Below are 16,452 nucleotides of genomic sequence, written 5' to 3' on the forward strand. Positions count from 1 at the left end.
TGAGCTGCTGCCTCCTCCACTGGGGTTTGGGAGCCCACACTGAGCAGCTGCTTGTCCCCCAGCAGGGTCTGTGCTGGGGAGAGACCTTCATCAAAGGCCCCTTTGTGCTGTGCCCAGCCCAGGTGGGACATTCACTGAGCCACAGCAAGAGATCGACTCTGCAGTCTGGGGTTGGGGCACCTGCCTGGGAGGGCCCCTTTCCGTCGGACTGCTGCAAAGTGTCACAGGTTTCGCAGGAGAGACTGAGGGACCCCCTCACATCAGCATCTCTCATCGCCTAGCTTAGGCAGCTCCCTGCCTAACATGCTGGCTTTTGTAAATCCCATCCTTAGATGCCTCAGTTTCCCCATGCACGGTACAGGGAGCTTAGCTGACTAATTCAGCCTTTCCAGACCCCAAGGTTGTTTCAGTGATTTTCTAGACACCTAAAAGTTAGGTATTGCAACATCACAGTCCCTTCAGCCCTCCAGGGCTCAGTGGAAGCCATGCACCAGACATTCGACAAATGCTCACTGGTTGAAGCAGAGTGGGCTAGGGACCAGATGCCTGGAGAGCCCCATGCATCCACCATTACCCCTCAGAATTTTCCGACGTTCACCGAACTCAGCAGCCTTCTCCTGAGGGCTGCCAGGAACATTCCCTGAAACGTTAGAACTGATTGGGTGCAGCGATCGAAAGTTATTGTGTTGCGTCCAAACGGACAAATGCCATCACGCTGAGCGCAGGGCCTCACTTTGTGCGGCCAAAAATAAATCGGAAAACCTGGCTCTCAGATAGCACTTTTCATCAGTGGATTTCAACGTGCTTTAAAGCAGTGGCTCTCAACCTTTCCAGATGATTGTCCCCCTTTCAGGAGGCTGATTTGTCTTGTGTATCCCCAAGTTTCACCTCACTTAAAAACTAGCTTACAAAATTAGACATAAAAATACAAAAGTGTCGCAGCCACTAGTACTGAACAATTGCTTCCTTTCTCATCATTACCATGTAATTATAAAATGAATCAATTGGAATATAAATATTGTATTTACATTTCAGTGTATAGCATATAGAGCAGTACAAATAAGTCATGGTCTGTGTGAAATTTTCGTTTGTACTGACGTCACTAGTGTTTTTTATGTAGCCTGTTTCAAAACTGGGCAAATATCTAGATGAGTTGATGTACCCCCCAGAACACCTCTGCGTACCCCCAGGGATATGTGTACCCTTGGTTGAGAACCACTGTTTTAAAGAACAGGTTATCATCATTCCTCTCCATAGCTGCTTCACCAAGGTTCAAAAAAATGCCTCCCCAGCCTGACTGACTCTTCTTCCGCAGGAGGCGGGTGAATGGGACAGGACAGCCAGTGGGGATTTTCCCTGCGGATGATGGATTTTCGCCTTAGAAGACTCTGAAATCCCACAGAGCTGGCTGCTTTGGCATCTGCAGTCTGTGGTGCTCAGGAAAAGAGAAATAACACCTCCAAGAGGCTTCCATGAAAGCCCATTTTGATTAATATTCACGACAAGAGATGCTGAGAGGTTGAGAAACTATGTTCTGCTTTATCATTTCCAAATGAGAAATACAAGCTAAACCCACCTCCCCAGCCAGGGCCCGGAGCCCGGCTCAGCACAGTCCACTTCTGTCCCAGGCCAGCACTGTGCTGCTCCCGCAGGCACCAGGGAAAGAGAAACAAGTTAAAACTGGTAGAAAAGCGCAGACAATCTGCGAGCGATGCCGAGATCCAGTCACAAGAGTAAATGCTCCGAGAACAGGAAACCTCAGTTCAAGGGATGCAGTGTGGGGCGAGCGGGGCACAGAGGGGTTCTCTCATCTGCACCCAGGACTCTGCGGCGGATGGGGAGGGGAGGAACTAAAATTTCAGGGTCCTCCTCTCTCTCTGGCCTCATTGATGGGGGTCAGCCTGGCTTCTGGGGAGCTCAGGCCTCGTGACTTCCCCAGCTTCCTTCTTACATCTGCCTAGTCTCGTTCTTTCAGCAACGATGAGACGCTGCCCTCTCCCCACCTCTCTTCTCTTGGGGCATCATTCCTAGCCCTTTAGATTTCAGGGGCATCTTCCCATGGCACTCATAGGACATTTTGTGTCTCTCTCTAGCACAGCTGCAGCAAGTTCACAGTTATCAGTATTGGCGGTCTGGCTCTCAAGAGCGAAATGTGCAGTCTTCCAGCTCTGTACCCCTCACCTCCCACTCCATCCCCCTCCTGACTCTATCTCGCATCGTTGCAGGGATCAGGCAGTAACTTCCTTCTCCATTTCAGTCTCTGCCTCTGGGAGTGTAAATCTGGCGCTCACCCTCTGTTTGTGCCCATACATATTGACAATTGGCATTGTTCAAACCACATGAAAATCTCACGACGGGATAGAGGTGAAAATAGGAAAGGACTATTCTGGCAAATGGTCATTTGCCACATCACGTCCCCAATACACCTGAGCTACATCCTGTCAAACCAAACTAATATCAAAGTACATGACCCAACACCTTCAGGAAAGAAAACCCCACGATACAGGGGGGCTATGAAGCACTTTCACATTCAGAAAGCAAAATCTTGATTCACAATCAGGAGAGCAAATTTACTCATTTTCTTCTGAGCTGGCTAACCCTGCTTCACTCAGCGCCTCCTCGCTATTCGGTTGTGTTAGTTACAACATTTTGCCATCATCCTAACGAAACAGGAAAAAAAAACAAAAACAAAAACCTTCCCCTTGACAAATGATCTGTACTTGGCTCTGAAAAGCCCAGAAGCCACTTTACCAATAGATGGAAACAGGGATTTAAGCTCAGAAACCTCAGTTTGTGCTTTGGGGTTCATCTGAATCCTCCCCCACCCTGGCCCAGGTCGGTGACACTTTCACCTCCAGAAGTCTGGTTTAGGATCCAAGTGTGATTCCTGTGCACGGAGAGCCAGGGGCACTGTAGTAAGTGACACTTTGGGAGCTGGAGGAGTAGAATGGGGAGAGGATAAAATTCTCCAAAGGTTGGACAGAGACTGCTGCGTCAAGGATGGAGCATGACAGTGACGGGGGAAGGAGGGAATCCCTCGGACTCACCCCATCGCTCTCAAATAGCACAGCACCTAAAACACTACCCTTTACTATCCTTGCTCCTACTCTTCTAGACTCCATTTAATTCTCGTCTGTAAGAGAGAAAATGTACAAAAAGAAATGCTTGCCAGCACGGCCTGGATCAAGGTGAGACTAGCTGGGAGCGAGAGAATCTACCCCCAAAGGGGGAACTCAGTGACTCTAACAGTCACTCTGCTAATTGTGCATAAGATGAAGTGAGCTGTAGCTCAGGAAAGCTTACGCTCAAATAAATTGGTTAGTCTCTAAGATGCCACAAGTCCTCCTTTTCTTTCTGTGAATACAGACTAACACAGCTGCTACCCTGAAATCTGCTAACGGTGAGGATCAGAAGGAATTAGATGCTCTGGGTGAATCTAGGGTAGGATGAATGGGGGAGGGTCAGAGGAGACGAGCTGGCTGATCCTGACCACGTTTCCTACCACAGACGGACGCTCAGAGGCTGATGCTGCCAAGGCAGAGGTGGTATCTCCAGGCCTCCCACAAAAGGCCCTGTGGGAATCAGTCCCACTTAGTGGTGCTGTCTGAACGCAGAGAAGGGGCAGAGGGGTGAGTGATGAGAGGCAGCACCTCTCTACCCCTGTGCTCTCCCTCGCCTCTTATCCCATGATCCCCAAACATTCGATAGCCCAGCACCCAGCTCCCCCTGCTTCCCAGCTCCAACCATTCCATCCTCAGTCCCTTCCCCATAACCCATCGTCCTGGTCCCTTAACGATTGGCGCCCCAGAGCCCAGCGCCTTGGGGAATTTGGGGAGGGAGGAGTTACCAGCCTCCAGGGACACTCCCCCTGCAGGGAACAGCTCCAGGTAAGTGGGGGAGCCCAGCCCAGGGGCTGGTGAAAGATGGGGGATGGAGACAGGGGTCTAGAGTGAAGGTGAGGCCTGGCCCAAGTGCCCTGCTCCTCATCTCCATGGCAGGGGGATCCCATCTGGGAGGGGAAGGGAGAGGGGGGAACTTCAGCCAGGCAGAAGGAGTGGCTGGAGGAGTTTCTCTCTCTCCCTTCCCCCACCTGTGGCCCATCAGCTCAGCATTCAGGGCTGCGGCAGGGAGGAGGGGCTGATGAGGGCTCCTCCTCCTCTGCTTGGGGTTTGCTTAGACCAGGCAGAGCCAGAGGGTCACTGACCAGCTGCTGCTCAGCTGCTGCTGGATCCTCACCCCAGTGATGGGCAGCTGGATCCTTGGGAGCCAAATGCCCCTGATGTGTGTGGGAACGAGGAAATGGGTTTGTCACCATGGCCAGTCCTAGTTAGGCCCCTGAAAGAAATTCTCCCATGTGGGGAGGAGTCTCTGATGTCTGACATGGTGTTGGCTCCACTTGGAGCATTTGCCTTGCTAAGGACATCTCAGTGGTTTCTTCCCTGCACGGATTTGCTGCTGCCAGATACTAAGGGAAGCCTGCCCCACATTCAAGGTTTTTCTCTCTCATGTGGGTTCTCCAGCATTAAGTAAGGCCTGAGCTGTCATTGAAGCTTTTCCCACAGTCCAAGCACTTATGGGGTTTCTCTATTTTGTGGATTGTCTGATGCGTAACGAGGGCTGATCTCTGAATCGAACTTTTCCCTCAACAGAGACATTTCTGGGGTCTCTCTCCCATGCTGGGGGTCTCCTGATGTGTATTAAGGGTTGACTTCCTATTAAAACATGTCCCACTTATAGGCTCTCTCCCCCTCATGAATTCCCTGATGTTTAGTGAGGTTTGAGCTATGACTGAAGCTTTTCCCACAGTCCAGGCATTTATAGGGTTTCTCTCCCGTGTGGATTCTCTGATGCGTAATAACGGCTGAACTGACGTTAAACCGTTTCCCACAGTGGAGGCATTTGTAGGGTTTATCCCCCGTGTGGGTTCTCTGATGTGTAACAAGGTTTGAGCTCTGACTAAAGCTTTTCCCACAGTCCAGGCATTTATGGGGTTTCTCTCCCGTGTGGGTTCTTTGATGTGCAAGAAGAGCTGATCGCAGATTGAAACATTTCCCACAGTCCAGGCATTTATAGGGTCTCTCTCCTGTGTGGGTTCTCCCATGTTTAATAAGAGACGAGCTGTCGCTAAAACTTTTTCCACACACGAGGCAGTTATAGGGTCGCTCTCCTGTGTGGGTTCTCCGATGTTTAGTGAGGCTGGAACTCTGACTGAAGCTTTTCCCACAATCTAAGCATTTATAAGGTTTCTCTCCCGTGTGGATTCTCTGATGTCTAATAACAGCTGATCTCACATTGAAGCTTTTCCCACAGTCCAGGCACTTATAGGGTTTCTCTCCCGTGTGAGTTCTCTGATGTGCAATAAGGGCCGATCTCACATTGAAACTTTTCCCACACTCCAGGCATTTATAGGGTCTTTCTCCCGTGTGCAGTCTCTGATGTGTAATAAGGTGTGAGCTCTGACGGAAACTTTTCCCGCAGTCCAAGCATTTATAGGGCTTCTCTCCCGTGTGGTTTTTCCAATGCGTAATAAGGTTCGTTCTCACACTGAAGCTTTTCCCACAGTCGAGGCATTTGTAGGGTTTCTCATCCTTGGGATTTGTCTGCTGGGCGGTGGTTTCCTTGGGATCTGTGCATCCTCCCCCACCTTGAATTGATGCATCCACTTTCTTCCTTGGCTGGTTTCCCAGCTGCCTCTCTGACCCACCCCGATTTCCCCAGGCTTCTCCCTGTTCCAAGCCCTGGGGAAAATTCCCTTCAGCTCCTCTCAAAAAGGCCCTCTCTGGTTCCACCTGCCAAGTCACCTCCTTGTTCTCACTCACAGTCTCATCACCTGCTGGGAGAGAGAGAATCCAGACAGGAGTCACTGCCTGTGCCGGGGAGAAGGGACCAAAAGGGGAACAGCAAAGAGGGAAAACACCACACAGTGACTGTTGGGGAGCTGGAGACATTGGATTCTGCCTCCACATCCCACCCAAACACTCCTAGGGGAGTAAAGCTGGGGAGGAAACTGCTTACAGCTAAAGGATGGGTGGGAAGCTGTGAGTGATATCTGTCATGGTGAGGCACGACCCGTTGATTACAGCCCTGACCTGGGTGAGACGGGGCAGACCTGGGGGAGTTCGTTCACAGCACATCTTTGGGAGTCTCAGCTTTTTCCTTCACTCACCACACAGTTTCTATGTCAATTTCACTGACTCCTCACCTGTGTGGGTGACTCGCGGGACCTCCTTTTTCTCAGAGGCCTGGAGATCCGGGACCCACGCCTCTTCCCCTCGTTCCAGCCGGGCGATCAGGTCAGGTTTGGGAATGGGAAATCCTGCTCGGGGGGTGAAATCAGACAAGATCAGGGTGTATGGAATACTGGGAGAGTATCTGTCACAAGGAACATTTCCGGAATTTAACCTGGCCCCACACTGTGCTGGGAGCATGAATAATAATAATTTCCAGGGTCTGTGCACTCTGGGGGATTTGCTGATGCAGACACAGCTCTGGGGTTAAACCCCTGCCTAGTTCTAAACCTCCAGAGCCCTCCCCATGGATGGAACTAGTCTACCACCAAGACTCAATTAGCATAAACCTGGAAACTGAAGTCAATGAGCAGTTATCCAGTTCAGACTCATCAATGTAATCAAAAAGCTGCACTGCAGTAACCTCTTTGCACCTCATGGTGAATAGTGATAGTTTTGGGGTTGCCTGTTATTGATACCAGGGATCTAGATTGCATAATATGAGGTGAGAGACATTTTTTCCTGCCTTAGTCTCACACCCCCAATGTCAAAATCCTTGGTTCCCGAGTCAGCCTCAGAGCAACAGCACCTGCTCACAAGATGTATACTGTTATGTGCACCACGGGCTGGAGGCTTTTGAAGCAGATGGGCTCAACAGGCAGCTGAATTTTTAAAAAAACACGAATGGCAAAGGAATGCAGTTTAATCTCAAAGTAGGTGATGGGGCAGGAGGGTCAGTTTCAATTCAGTGCATTTCCCAGATGCTTGGAGGAGCCTCTTAGGTCAAGTTCGGTCTCCTGGGAAAGGAGACCAACAAGGATTCTGCATGTGAGTTATAGTTAACAGAGCCAGGACAATACATGCCTTCTGCCCCCTTGAAAGCTGGAGGGATCGGGATGAATTAGCATGTCCATTGGGTTTACGACTCCCTGACCACTTTGGAGGGGATGGGGATGCAAGCCTCTCTCACACTGGAGCTGTGAACTATGGGACCCATTCCCCTCTAATCTAACTGACCAGGAAGAACCTGACCAGATTCAGACACACAGACCCCACGGCTTCTAATAACCGAGGGGACGGGAATCCCTTACCCAGCGAGGTCACAGTCTCGTAATTCTCCTGCATGACGTCCCTGTAAAGGGCTCTCTGGGCGGGGTCCAGCAGAGCCCCCTGCCCCTGGGTGAAATACACAGCTACCTCCTCGAAGGTCACCGGCATCTGAAACAACAAGAGTCCCCCCACTCAGCACCTGCTGCCCCAGCCACTATTTCACTAGTCACACAGGAGGAAGGCAAAAACCCAGAAGTTCTCGGAGGACTAAAGTAGCAGAATTCCAAGCCCACCGTGCTCAGAGCAGCCAGGAGGCTTCAGGGGGTGGGGAGAAGGTGAGAGCTCCTTGTCCCCCCAGCAGATGGAGGAAGGCACAGACTTCTTATTTCCCACTCGCCTGCCAGCCACAGGCTGATACGGGAAGCAGAGCTCTGAGCAGGGGACAGGGACAGGGTCAGGAACCCCAATGGCTTCCTTTCCATATTTGGGGGGAAACCAGACGGTACAGCCTCATCATATACACTCTCTCCATTCCACTAGTATCTCATGGGGATGTTTAACAGAAGCCACTAAAGCTAGGCATTTTTTAATTAGCAGATCCAGATAACTTGCATCCAAGAGTTTTACAAGAGCTGGCTGAGGAGCTTGCTAGACTGTTAATGTTGATTTTTTAATAAGTCTTCAAGTGCTGAGGAAGTTCGAGAAGATTGGAAGAAAGCTAATGTTGTGCCAATTTTTAAAAGGGTAAACAGGATGACATGGGTAATTATAGGCCTGTCAGCCTAACACTGAGCCCAGGCAAGATAATGGAGGAGCTGATGCAGGAACTTGATTAATAAAGAATTAAAGGAGTGTAATGTAATTAATGCAATTCAACATGGGTTTATGGAAAATAAATCCTTTCAAACTAACTTGATATCATTTTTTGATGAGATCACAAGCTTGGTTGTCAAGGGTAATAGTGTTGACATAATATACTTACACTTCTGTAAGGCGTTTGACTTGATACCACATGACATTTTGAATCAAAATCTCAAATGATACACAATTAATATGGCACACATTAAATGGATTAAAAACTGGCTAACTGATAGGTCTCAAAATGTCATTTTACAAGGGGAATCAACATCAAGGGGGTGTTTCAAGTGGGGGGCCACAGTGATTGGTTCTTCGCTCTACGTTATTTAACATTTCTAAGAAATAACTTGGAAGAAAACAAAATCATAACTAAACAGGTTTGCAGAGGGCAGAAAAATTGGGGGATTGGTAAACAGTGAAGAAGCCAGGTCTCTGATTCAGATCAATTTGGATCACTTGGTAAACTGGGTGCAAGCAAAAAATATGCATTTGAATATGACTAAATGTACACGTATACAGCTCGGAACAAAGATGGTAGGCCATGCTTCCAGGATGGGGGATGCCGTTCTGGGAAGCAGAGACTCTATGGGAGCCATGGTGGATAATTTGCTGAACATGAGTTCCCAGTATGACGCTGTGGCCAAAAGAGCGAATGCGATCCTTGGATGTATAAACAGAGGAATCTTGCGTAGGCGTTAGAGAGGTTATTTTACCTCTGTGTTTGTCACTGGTGCAGGCACTGCTGGAATCCTGTGTCCAGTTCTGGTACTGACAGTTCAAAAAGGATGTTGACAAATTGCAGAGGGTTCAGAGAAGAGCCAGGAGAATGATCAAAGGATTAGAAAACCTGCCTTATTGTGATAGACTCAAGGAGTTCTATCTGTTTAGGTGAACAAAGAGAAGATTATGGAGTGAGTTGATTGCAGTCTACAGAGGGAACAAATATTTAATAAAGGGCTCATCAGTCTAGCAGAGAAAGATATAACACAATCCAAGGGCTGGGAGCTGAAGCTAAACAAATTCAGACAGGAAATAAAGCGTACATTTTATAATGGTGAGAGTAATTCACTATTGGAAAAATTTACCAATTCTCCATCACAGACAAGTTTTTAATCAAGATCAGATGTTATTCATCTGCTCTAGGAGTTATTTTGGGGAAGTTCTCAGGCCTGGTTTATACAGTGGGTCAGACTAGATGATGAAAACAGTCCCTGGAATCTATGGACCTATCAAAATACCACAGTAGCCTCTGGCCAGTGGGTTCAGGCTCTGGCACTGGGAGTCTGGTCACTTTTCCCAGCCCTGCCCCGGGGGGGTGTTTCCTGTTTCAGAAATGGGGGAATGTTTCTCCCCCACCCCCACCAATGGGCCTGTTCAGAAAATCAGGCCCAGGTTGATCATGTCCCAGCAGCTTTATCACGCCCTGTCCCCTCCCTGCCTCACCCAGTGTGTTTACTGCCCCTCCCCCTCTACAACAAATCCCCCCTGCAGCTCCCTGAAAATCTCCTCCCTGAGCTGGCTCCATCACAGCCATTTACTTTCCCTATCCCCTGGAAGACGGGAGGATCTGGAGCAAAACATGGACGTAATTCTTCAGGCTGTCAGGGCGAGAGGGGCCATTGGGGAGGTTACAGAAGGGGCTTGAGTCTATTTCACACCCCGATTCCCCCAGGCTCCCTCCCTGCAGACAGATGCTCTGGACTCTGCCACGCTGGGAAAACCCTCAGTTACTTTATTACAACACAGACCCAGCCCCTCCCACCAGCACTGAACCCCCACGAGACACTTTTAAATCCCCCACCCCGTAACAGATCGTCTGAGCCATACACTAGAAAAGAGCAGAATCAAAGGAGCTGCATTGGTGGATTCCCCCTGACATTGGCCCCAAGGGCAGTGCATCCAGCAGCTCGGCCAGGGCAGGAACTTTCCCTTTGTCAGCTCCTCACCTTGTTCCCAGGAGAATCAGGCTGCCCAGGGGGATGCAGGGAATGGATCCGGCCAGGGCTGGGAGCTGAGAACCTCCCTCCTCACTTACCGCTCCTGCTGCCCCTTTCAGTCTCTTCTCTTTCCCTTTCTGTCTCCTTCCTTTTCTCTCCTCCCCTCTGCCTCGGACAACTGGTGACTGTCCTGTTCTTCTGGGCATTTGTTCTCCAGTACACAGATCAGCTACTTCGTCTAAAACACAAGAACAGCCACACTGGATCAGACCAAAGGTCCATCTAGCCCACTGTCTTGTCTTGACAGTGGCCAACGCCAGGCTCCCCAGAGGGAATGAACAGAGCAGGTGATCATCTGATCCATCCCCTGTCGCCCATTCCCACCTTCTGGCAAAACAGAGGCTAGGGACACCATCCCTACCAGCCTGGCTAATAGCCATTGATGGACCTGTCCTGCAAGAACTTATCTAGTTCTTTTTTGAACCCTGTTATAGTCTTGGCCAGCACAACATCCTCTGGCAAAGAGTTCCACAGGTTGACTGTGCGTTGCGTGAAGAAACGCTTCCTTTTGTTTGTTTTAAACCTGCTGCTTATTAACTTAATTCGGTGACCCCTAGTTCTTGTGTTATGAGAAGGAGTAAATAACACTTCCTGATTTACTGTCTCCACACCAGTCTACTAGAAGGAGTGTGAGCCTGGGAGTGTCACCGAAGGCAGCAGCTCTGGGACTCGCTCCCCATCTACCACAAACTCACCAGCAGGTCCCTGAAAGGGGCCCTTTGTGCAGAGTCACTTTCCTGCCAGGCCCCAGACCTTTCCCCCGGGTCTCTCCCCTCATCTGCAGGCTCCGGCACCGGAGAAAGTCCCCACCAGGCTGGACAACTCTTAAAGCCCCCCTCAGCCGCCTCTTAAAGCCACCTCCCCCTGCCCCCATCCCATCCCCCTCCTGCCCCTGGCCTCACACACCCCTGTTCCCCCCGCCCCTCTTCAGCCCCCTCCCGCTCACAACCCCAGGTGTCACTGTCCCAGCCCCCAGCCCGGCGCGGGCTCCCCCCGCCCCGCGCACACCGGGGGCTGCGGCAGCTTTCCCGGGCCCGGGGCAGGGAATCGCAGCCGGCTCCGCGGGGAGCAGCCCGGGGCCAAACCCGCCCCCTGCAGCCCGGGGGTGACGGGGGGGGCGGGTCTCTCTTACCTTCCCTCCGAGCGGGGCCGCCCGGGGCAGGGGCCGGGCCGGGAAGGGGCCCTGGCCGGGCTGGGGGCTCTGCCCTGGGAGAGGCTCCCGGGGAGCAGCGGGCAGGGCCCGGCTGGAGGTTCCCCTCTCCCGGCTGCAGCCCGGGCTCCGGGCTCCCAGCACCAGCCGCCGGGGCGCGGGGATCTCGCCGGGAGCCAGAGTCCCCGCAGCGGCTGCGAGTCACTTCCTGCGGCCGGGCCTGAGCCCCGCGATCCTCCCCCCAGAGCCGCCCCCCAGCCGCTCCTGGGTCCTAGCGATCAACCCACCGCGCTGCAGGCCCCTGCCCCAGATCCTGCCCCCTGGGGACCCCACCAGCCTGGGCGCGGGCAGCTTCTCCCCACATTAGACGGCATCGTGCATAGAAGCCACCGTGTCAGTGACTAGATAAAGGAGACGTCAATGTCCCGGGGAGGGGGGAGAAGGGCGGGGGACTTCTATGGAGATTGTTCCTGTCTATGGGGGCACAGAAGTGATGGGGGTGCTGGTCCTAGAGAGGCTGCCCAGAGCTTGGAGCTGCAGGCAGCATGCTTCTCGATGACACTGACTGTATGTGACCACTCTGGTAACAGATGGGCACAGGGAGCAGGTGGTCAGAGCTGGTCTCTTGTCTGCACACCAGACTCCCTGGCTACCAGCCCTAGGCCGGAGCTACCAGCTCTGCTCCCCTAGCTCAGGTCATGGAGCTGTCAGTGCTTTGTCGCCAGGTTCCTGGAGTTATTTGTAGGGCCGGATTAAGCCATCCCTGGGCCCAAACCCCCTCATGTCCCCCCACCCAGGGGCAGGCACCAAAGGAACTTTTTCCCTGAAAACGTAGGCACTGGGTGAGTTTAGGAGCCTAGATGATTTGACAGGAGTTGTGGGAATAGTTGTGGAGCCAAAACTTGAGACTTAGGCCCCGAAACCCAAATTTAGGCATCTAAGGAGCTTTGTGAATCTTGCCTGGGGTCTCTATAATGTGGGCGTAACGTGCAGTTGTGTGCACCTGGCTTCTTCAGTGCTGCATAAGAATGTCAGCATCCTCCATCCTTCTTCTCAAAACACTTCTCAGCGCTGTCAGCACATGGGCATGCTCTTGCACTGAGCAGCCGCTGATATCACAGGGCTGTCTTAAGCAGATATGTTTATAACATTTCCCCCCCTTGATGTCTGATCAGCTTATCGGTCAGGTGAGTAAAGAGGGAGCGGCCTGCCAGGTGGTTTGCCTACAATGAAAACATCCTACACAGCTTCAGAAACAAAGTACAGAGCATATCTCATAAGGACAATCACAGCCTATTTCTGGGTGTTTCTGGGCCGGGTGATGGGCCCTGCACTGTGCCCATGGGCTGAGATGCAACACTACAATGTGTTAAGTGAGCTGAAAATATTTTTATTACAGCCTCTCAGGCTGTGTCGTAACACCTAGGCAGATATCGCAGTCATTAATATTACCATGAAAATGTCAGAAAGGTGTCAGAGACAATGCTGTGTTTGTGAGAAAAATTCCCCAGGGAGTACATAGTAACAGGTATGCTTTATATGACATGTGATTAGTGAGCAGCTAGAGGCTGAGATCAAAGAGGAATTTTACAGTTAGAGCACCAAAAATGTGGATCGATTGGTTAATTCTATTGGGACAAGAATTTCTATACATCGCTTATAGAGGGGATCCCTGTACAGCCAAGCCAACACCATCTGTGCGCACAAGAGGATCTACCATGATGACACTATCCAGCCTTCATTCTCCTGGTCATAACAGATACCCTGACCAGTAGAGAGAAGAGGCAAGATCATCTTAAATTTCAACCGTAAACCATTTATTGCAATTTTGTCAGGCCAAAATTGAGATCTGGGAAATATCGTAGTGACTTTTCCACACAGGGCAACACTCAGGGAAATTAAGATGAGTGCCCCATTGCTTCACTCCTTCTTTTTGAAAAATCAAATGTGGGTTATACCTGGACTATTCAAAAAATTGTAAGCGTTCTGGACACATCAAAGGTCTGATGAATAATAGTGTTTTTGGGAAGGACTCTTGCAATCTTTTATGGTTGCCATGACTGCTATAGTCATAACTAACGTGACTTTACTTCTGAACAAGATCATCCATATGGGTTTACGGCGCAATAACTTCACACTTTTAGCATCACACCATGTAGACAAGCCCTGAATAAGGGGAATTGAAGGGCTTGAAGCCTCTGTTAATTCCTTTAGTTTAAAATTTGGGTTTTTTTTATTTCCATTACATCCACATGAATGGGGCGGGAGGGGGACATTCAGATGCAAATACCTCTGCTCGGGAAAGAGAAGCGTTCACTGCATAATCAGCATCAGCCTTGAAGTCATATGATCCCAAAGAATAAACTGGGTAAAAAGAACAAAAAATTAGCATTAAAACCTCATACTGCTGTCTGCCATACAAACAGGATGTGTTACACTCGAAACACTGTGAGAGGTGACTGCTGAAACTACTAGTAACTATTTATATTTTCAATGATTATTTGCTATGAAAACAGAAATGAATGAACACACAGACAACCATCTGCACCATGTTAATGACGGGAAATGATGAAGTGCTAAGAGTCATCAAAATAGCATTTGTAAAAGTCACCAATTTAAAGGAGTGAAACTCCATGAACAGTGGATTAACAAAAAATCCCAGTCCAACTCAGGTAATCAGAACACCAGGTAAAACAAATTTGTGAGCTCCTCGGAGGCTTTATGCAGACAGATACATTGATCAGGGATTCTTTAACACTAAAATCATGTATGACTATTGCAATTTTTGTCAGTGGGTGGATGTAAAATATTTTACTGGATCAAATCTCCTTTTGCTGCTCAATACATCATGTCAGATAGGGAACAGCTGTCTTGTCTTGGCATTGGGATGCTGTGCTTTTAAGAACATAGGCCTGTACACCAGCAGACCCTGTTCTTCAAGTGTTCCTTCCATTCGCTGGGTTGCCCTTTAATTCACTCAAAGTTCTTTGTTCTACTTAAGTCTCTTGAAGCTGGTCAAACCAGTTTCTGCAGCCCACTGGGAGACAAAGGCAACATCTTATGGTTAGTCCTGGCCATTTGCTGAGGATTTCTTATCTGTGTATTGCCCATCTTTCTGGGGAGTGTCCTGATCACTCGATTATTGAATTAACCCAACATCTGCAACCAGTAAACCTCTCTACAGTACTCAGAGCATGTCGAATTCATAGACTATTACATGCAGCTTCAAATCCATCATGCTCTTCCTTTTGCTTTGACCTCTTTATTTCCCCTGCTCTCTCACTCCTCTAACTTGGGGGATTTAGTCCCCATTTCTCCTTCTACTCCACCCCCTTTTCCTACAGGCTCCTGCCCCTTCCCCATGAGGAACCTTCACATAAGTTCTTCCTCTGCACAGTTCCCACCCACCATTAGGGTCCTTCACTGAAACCCCTCCCTCCTCCATACACAAACCACACCCACTCAATTAGACCCCTCCCTCAACCAGCCCTTTCCCCATCCAGTCCCTCCCCTCTGTTAATCCCCTCTCACCTCCCCATACAAGCCCCTTACCCTCCACTAGACCCCTCCCCCACTATCCCCACCCCCTCTGGCTGGGGAGAGAGATTCCCCTTGGATACCTCCCAGGCCAGTGAGATGGGGGCTAGATAATCCAGCTCCCCATTGCAGGCACCAGATAGACTACAAGGTGAGGGGCACAGAGCATCTCCCACCTGCTTCCGCTTGTGAGATACTTGGGAGAGGCGGGTACTCAGCCAGCTCTGCCCCAAGACCATGTGGTGGAACCTGCTGTCACCTGTGGAGGTGGGCCAACCTGTATTGTACCCTGATCCCACAGCCCACTGGGGATATAAGTTGGAAGCTCCTTCATGGAGTTGTTAGCACGGATGTGATGCTGACACAGTTTACAGAGTCCTCCCACAGTTGTTCTTTCTGTGGCAAGGAGATCCTGCTGCACGAGTATTTGCAGCAGGCCTGGTTGCAGACCCTTTTTCATCTCCTCCAGAACCTCCTGCCAAGGTCCTGACTGCACTTTTCCTCACACCTCTTTATTTGTTCACCCCCTATCCGCGGCCCCATACCGTCTTGGGGGCCTTCTCCTCGCCCTGGCTAAAATGGCCATCTAACCATTGAGGACGAGAAGGTTGGGCAGGGGTGGGTGTACTTTGTGACTGCGGGGCTGACCTACGTTTACTCGTCTGTTCCAGTCTCCAGGCAGAGTTCCTGTGGCTGGCATCCCCCAGCTCCCTGGACTCTTTCAAAGACCAATGGGCGCTCTCCGGACTCCCCTGCTCGGCAGCCCCCTCTGGATCCCTAATTCTGAACCTTGTACCCACACGCTTTTCCTGTTTTCACATTTGTTGACCTCTTCCCAGACTCAGGGGATCCCTCCGTTGTCCCCCGACACCTCACCCCGCTGCCCTGTAGAAGGGTGTGGTGGATGGATCCCCTTTGGGGAGATCTGCCTTGGACACAGGCCCAATGCCAAGTAGGGGGGACCTGCAGCCACCTACGGGGGGAGGGAAGCCCTGGCAGGCCAGCCTCCACTGCGCCCTGATCCCATGGCCCACCGGGGATGTGATTCCTTCAGCAGGGTTCACAGAGTCCCCAATGCCTGCCCCGTAGGCGGTGAGAGGGAGACCCTAGTGCTTCGGACCGCGGCCCCCCCAGACGCCTTCACCAGCCCCTCCCACCACCAGCGTCCCCCCACTCTCAGCTCCTTCGTTCTCGTGGCCCCACGACACCCTCGTCGGCCCGACCCAGTGCCCGCCACCAGGCCAGGGGCCGACAGCTCTGCAGGGCTGCAACCGCAGGGGCTGCTTCCAACCTTCCCCCGCAAGCCCCAGGGCTGCCTCTGACCTCCCCCACTAAGTGCCCCCCGCCCCCGTCATGGCCCCAGTGGCTCCTCCCACTCCACTGAGGGCGGGGCCTATGCCAGCCCCGCCCCCAGAACGTCAGCTCCCGCCCCCTTTGACCATAGAGACTAGAGGGAGGCAGAAGCCAGAGCGTCACACCCCTCCCGCAGAGAGGCCATAGAGAAAAGGCCCTTTCCAGGAGATAGCGCGTCCCACCCGTTCACTTCCGGTCTTTTTTTAAATTCCATAGAGAGGCGCTGGGTGCAGATAGAGCGTCCTGCAGGCAGCGCAGAGTGGCGCGTCCGCGAGGTTAG

The 16,452-nt window shown here is 51.2% G+C and overlaps 1 protein-coding gene across 1 annotated transcript; it reads right to left on the reverse strand.

Annotated features, from left to right (window-relative positions):
* Nucleotides 1-1,048: 1,048 nt before the first annotated feature.
* Nucleotides 1,049-11,506, reverse strand: LOC311530865 (uncharacterized protein). Its single transcript, XM_084647847.1, has 5 exons — nucleotides 11,265-11,506; nucleotides 10,171-10,310; nucleotides 7,319-7,445; nucleotides 6,203-6,316; nucleotides 1,049-5,833 (listed from the first exon to the last, which is right to left on the reverse strand). The coding sequence occupies exons 2-5, from the start codon at nucleotides 10,276-10,278 to the stop codon at nucleotides 4,716-4,718; spliced, it is 1,467 nt and encodes a 488-aa protein (XP_084503973.1). The 5' UTR covers nucleotides 10,279-10,310; nucleotides 11,265-11,506; the 3' UTR covers nucleotides 1,049-4,715.
* Between the last annotated feature and the right edge of the window lie 4,946 nt (nucleotides 11,507-16,452).

The sequence above is a fragment of the Lepidochelys olivacea genome, assembly GCF_965140295.1.
Source record: "Lepidochelys olivacea isolate rLepOli2 genome assembly, chromosome: 14".
Taxonomy (NCBI): domain Eukaryota; kingdom Metazoa; phylum Chordata; order Testudines; family Cheloniidae; genus Lepidochelys; species Lepidochelys olivacea.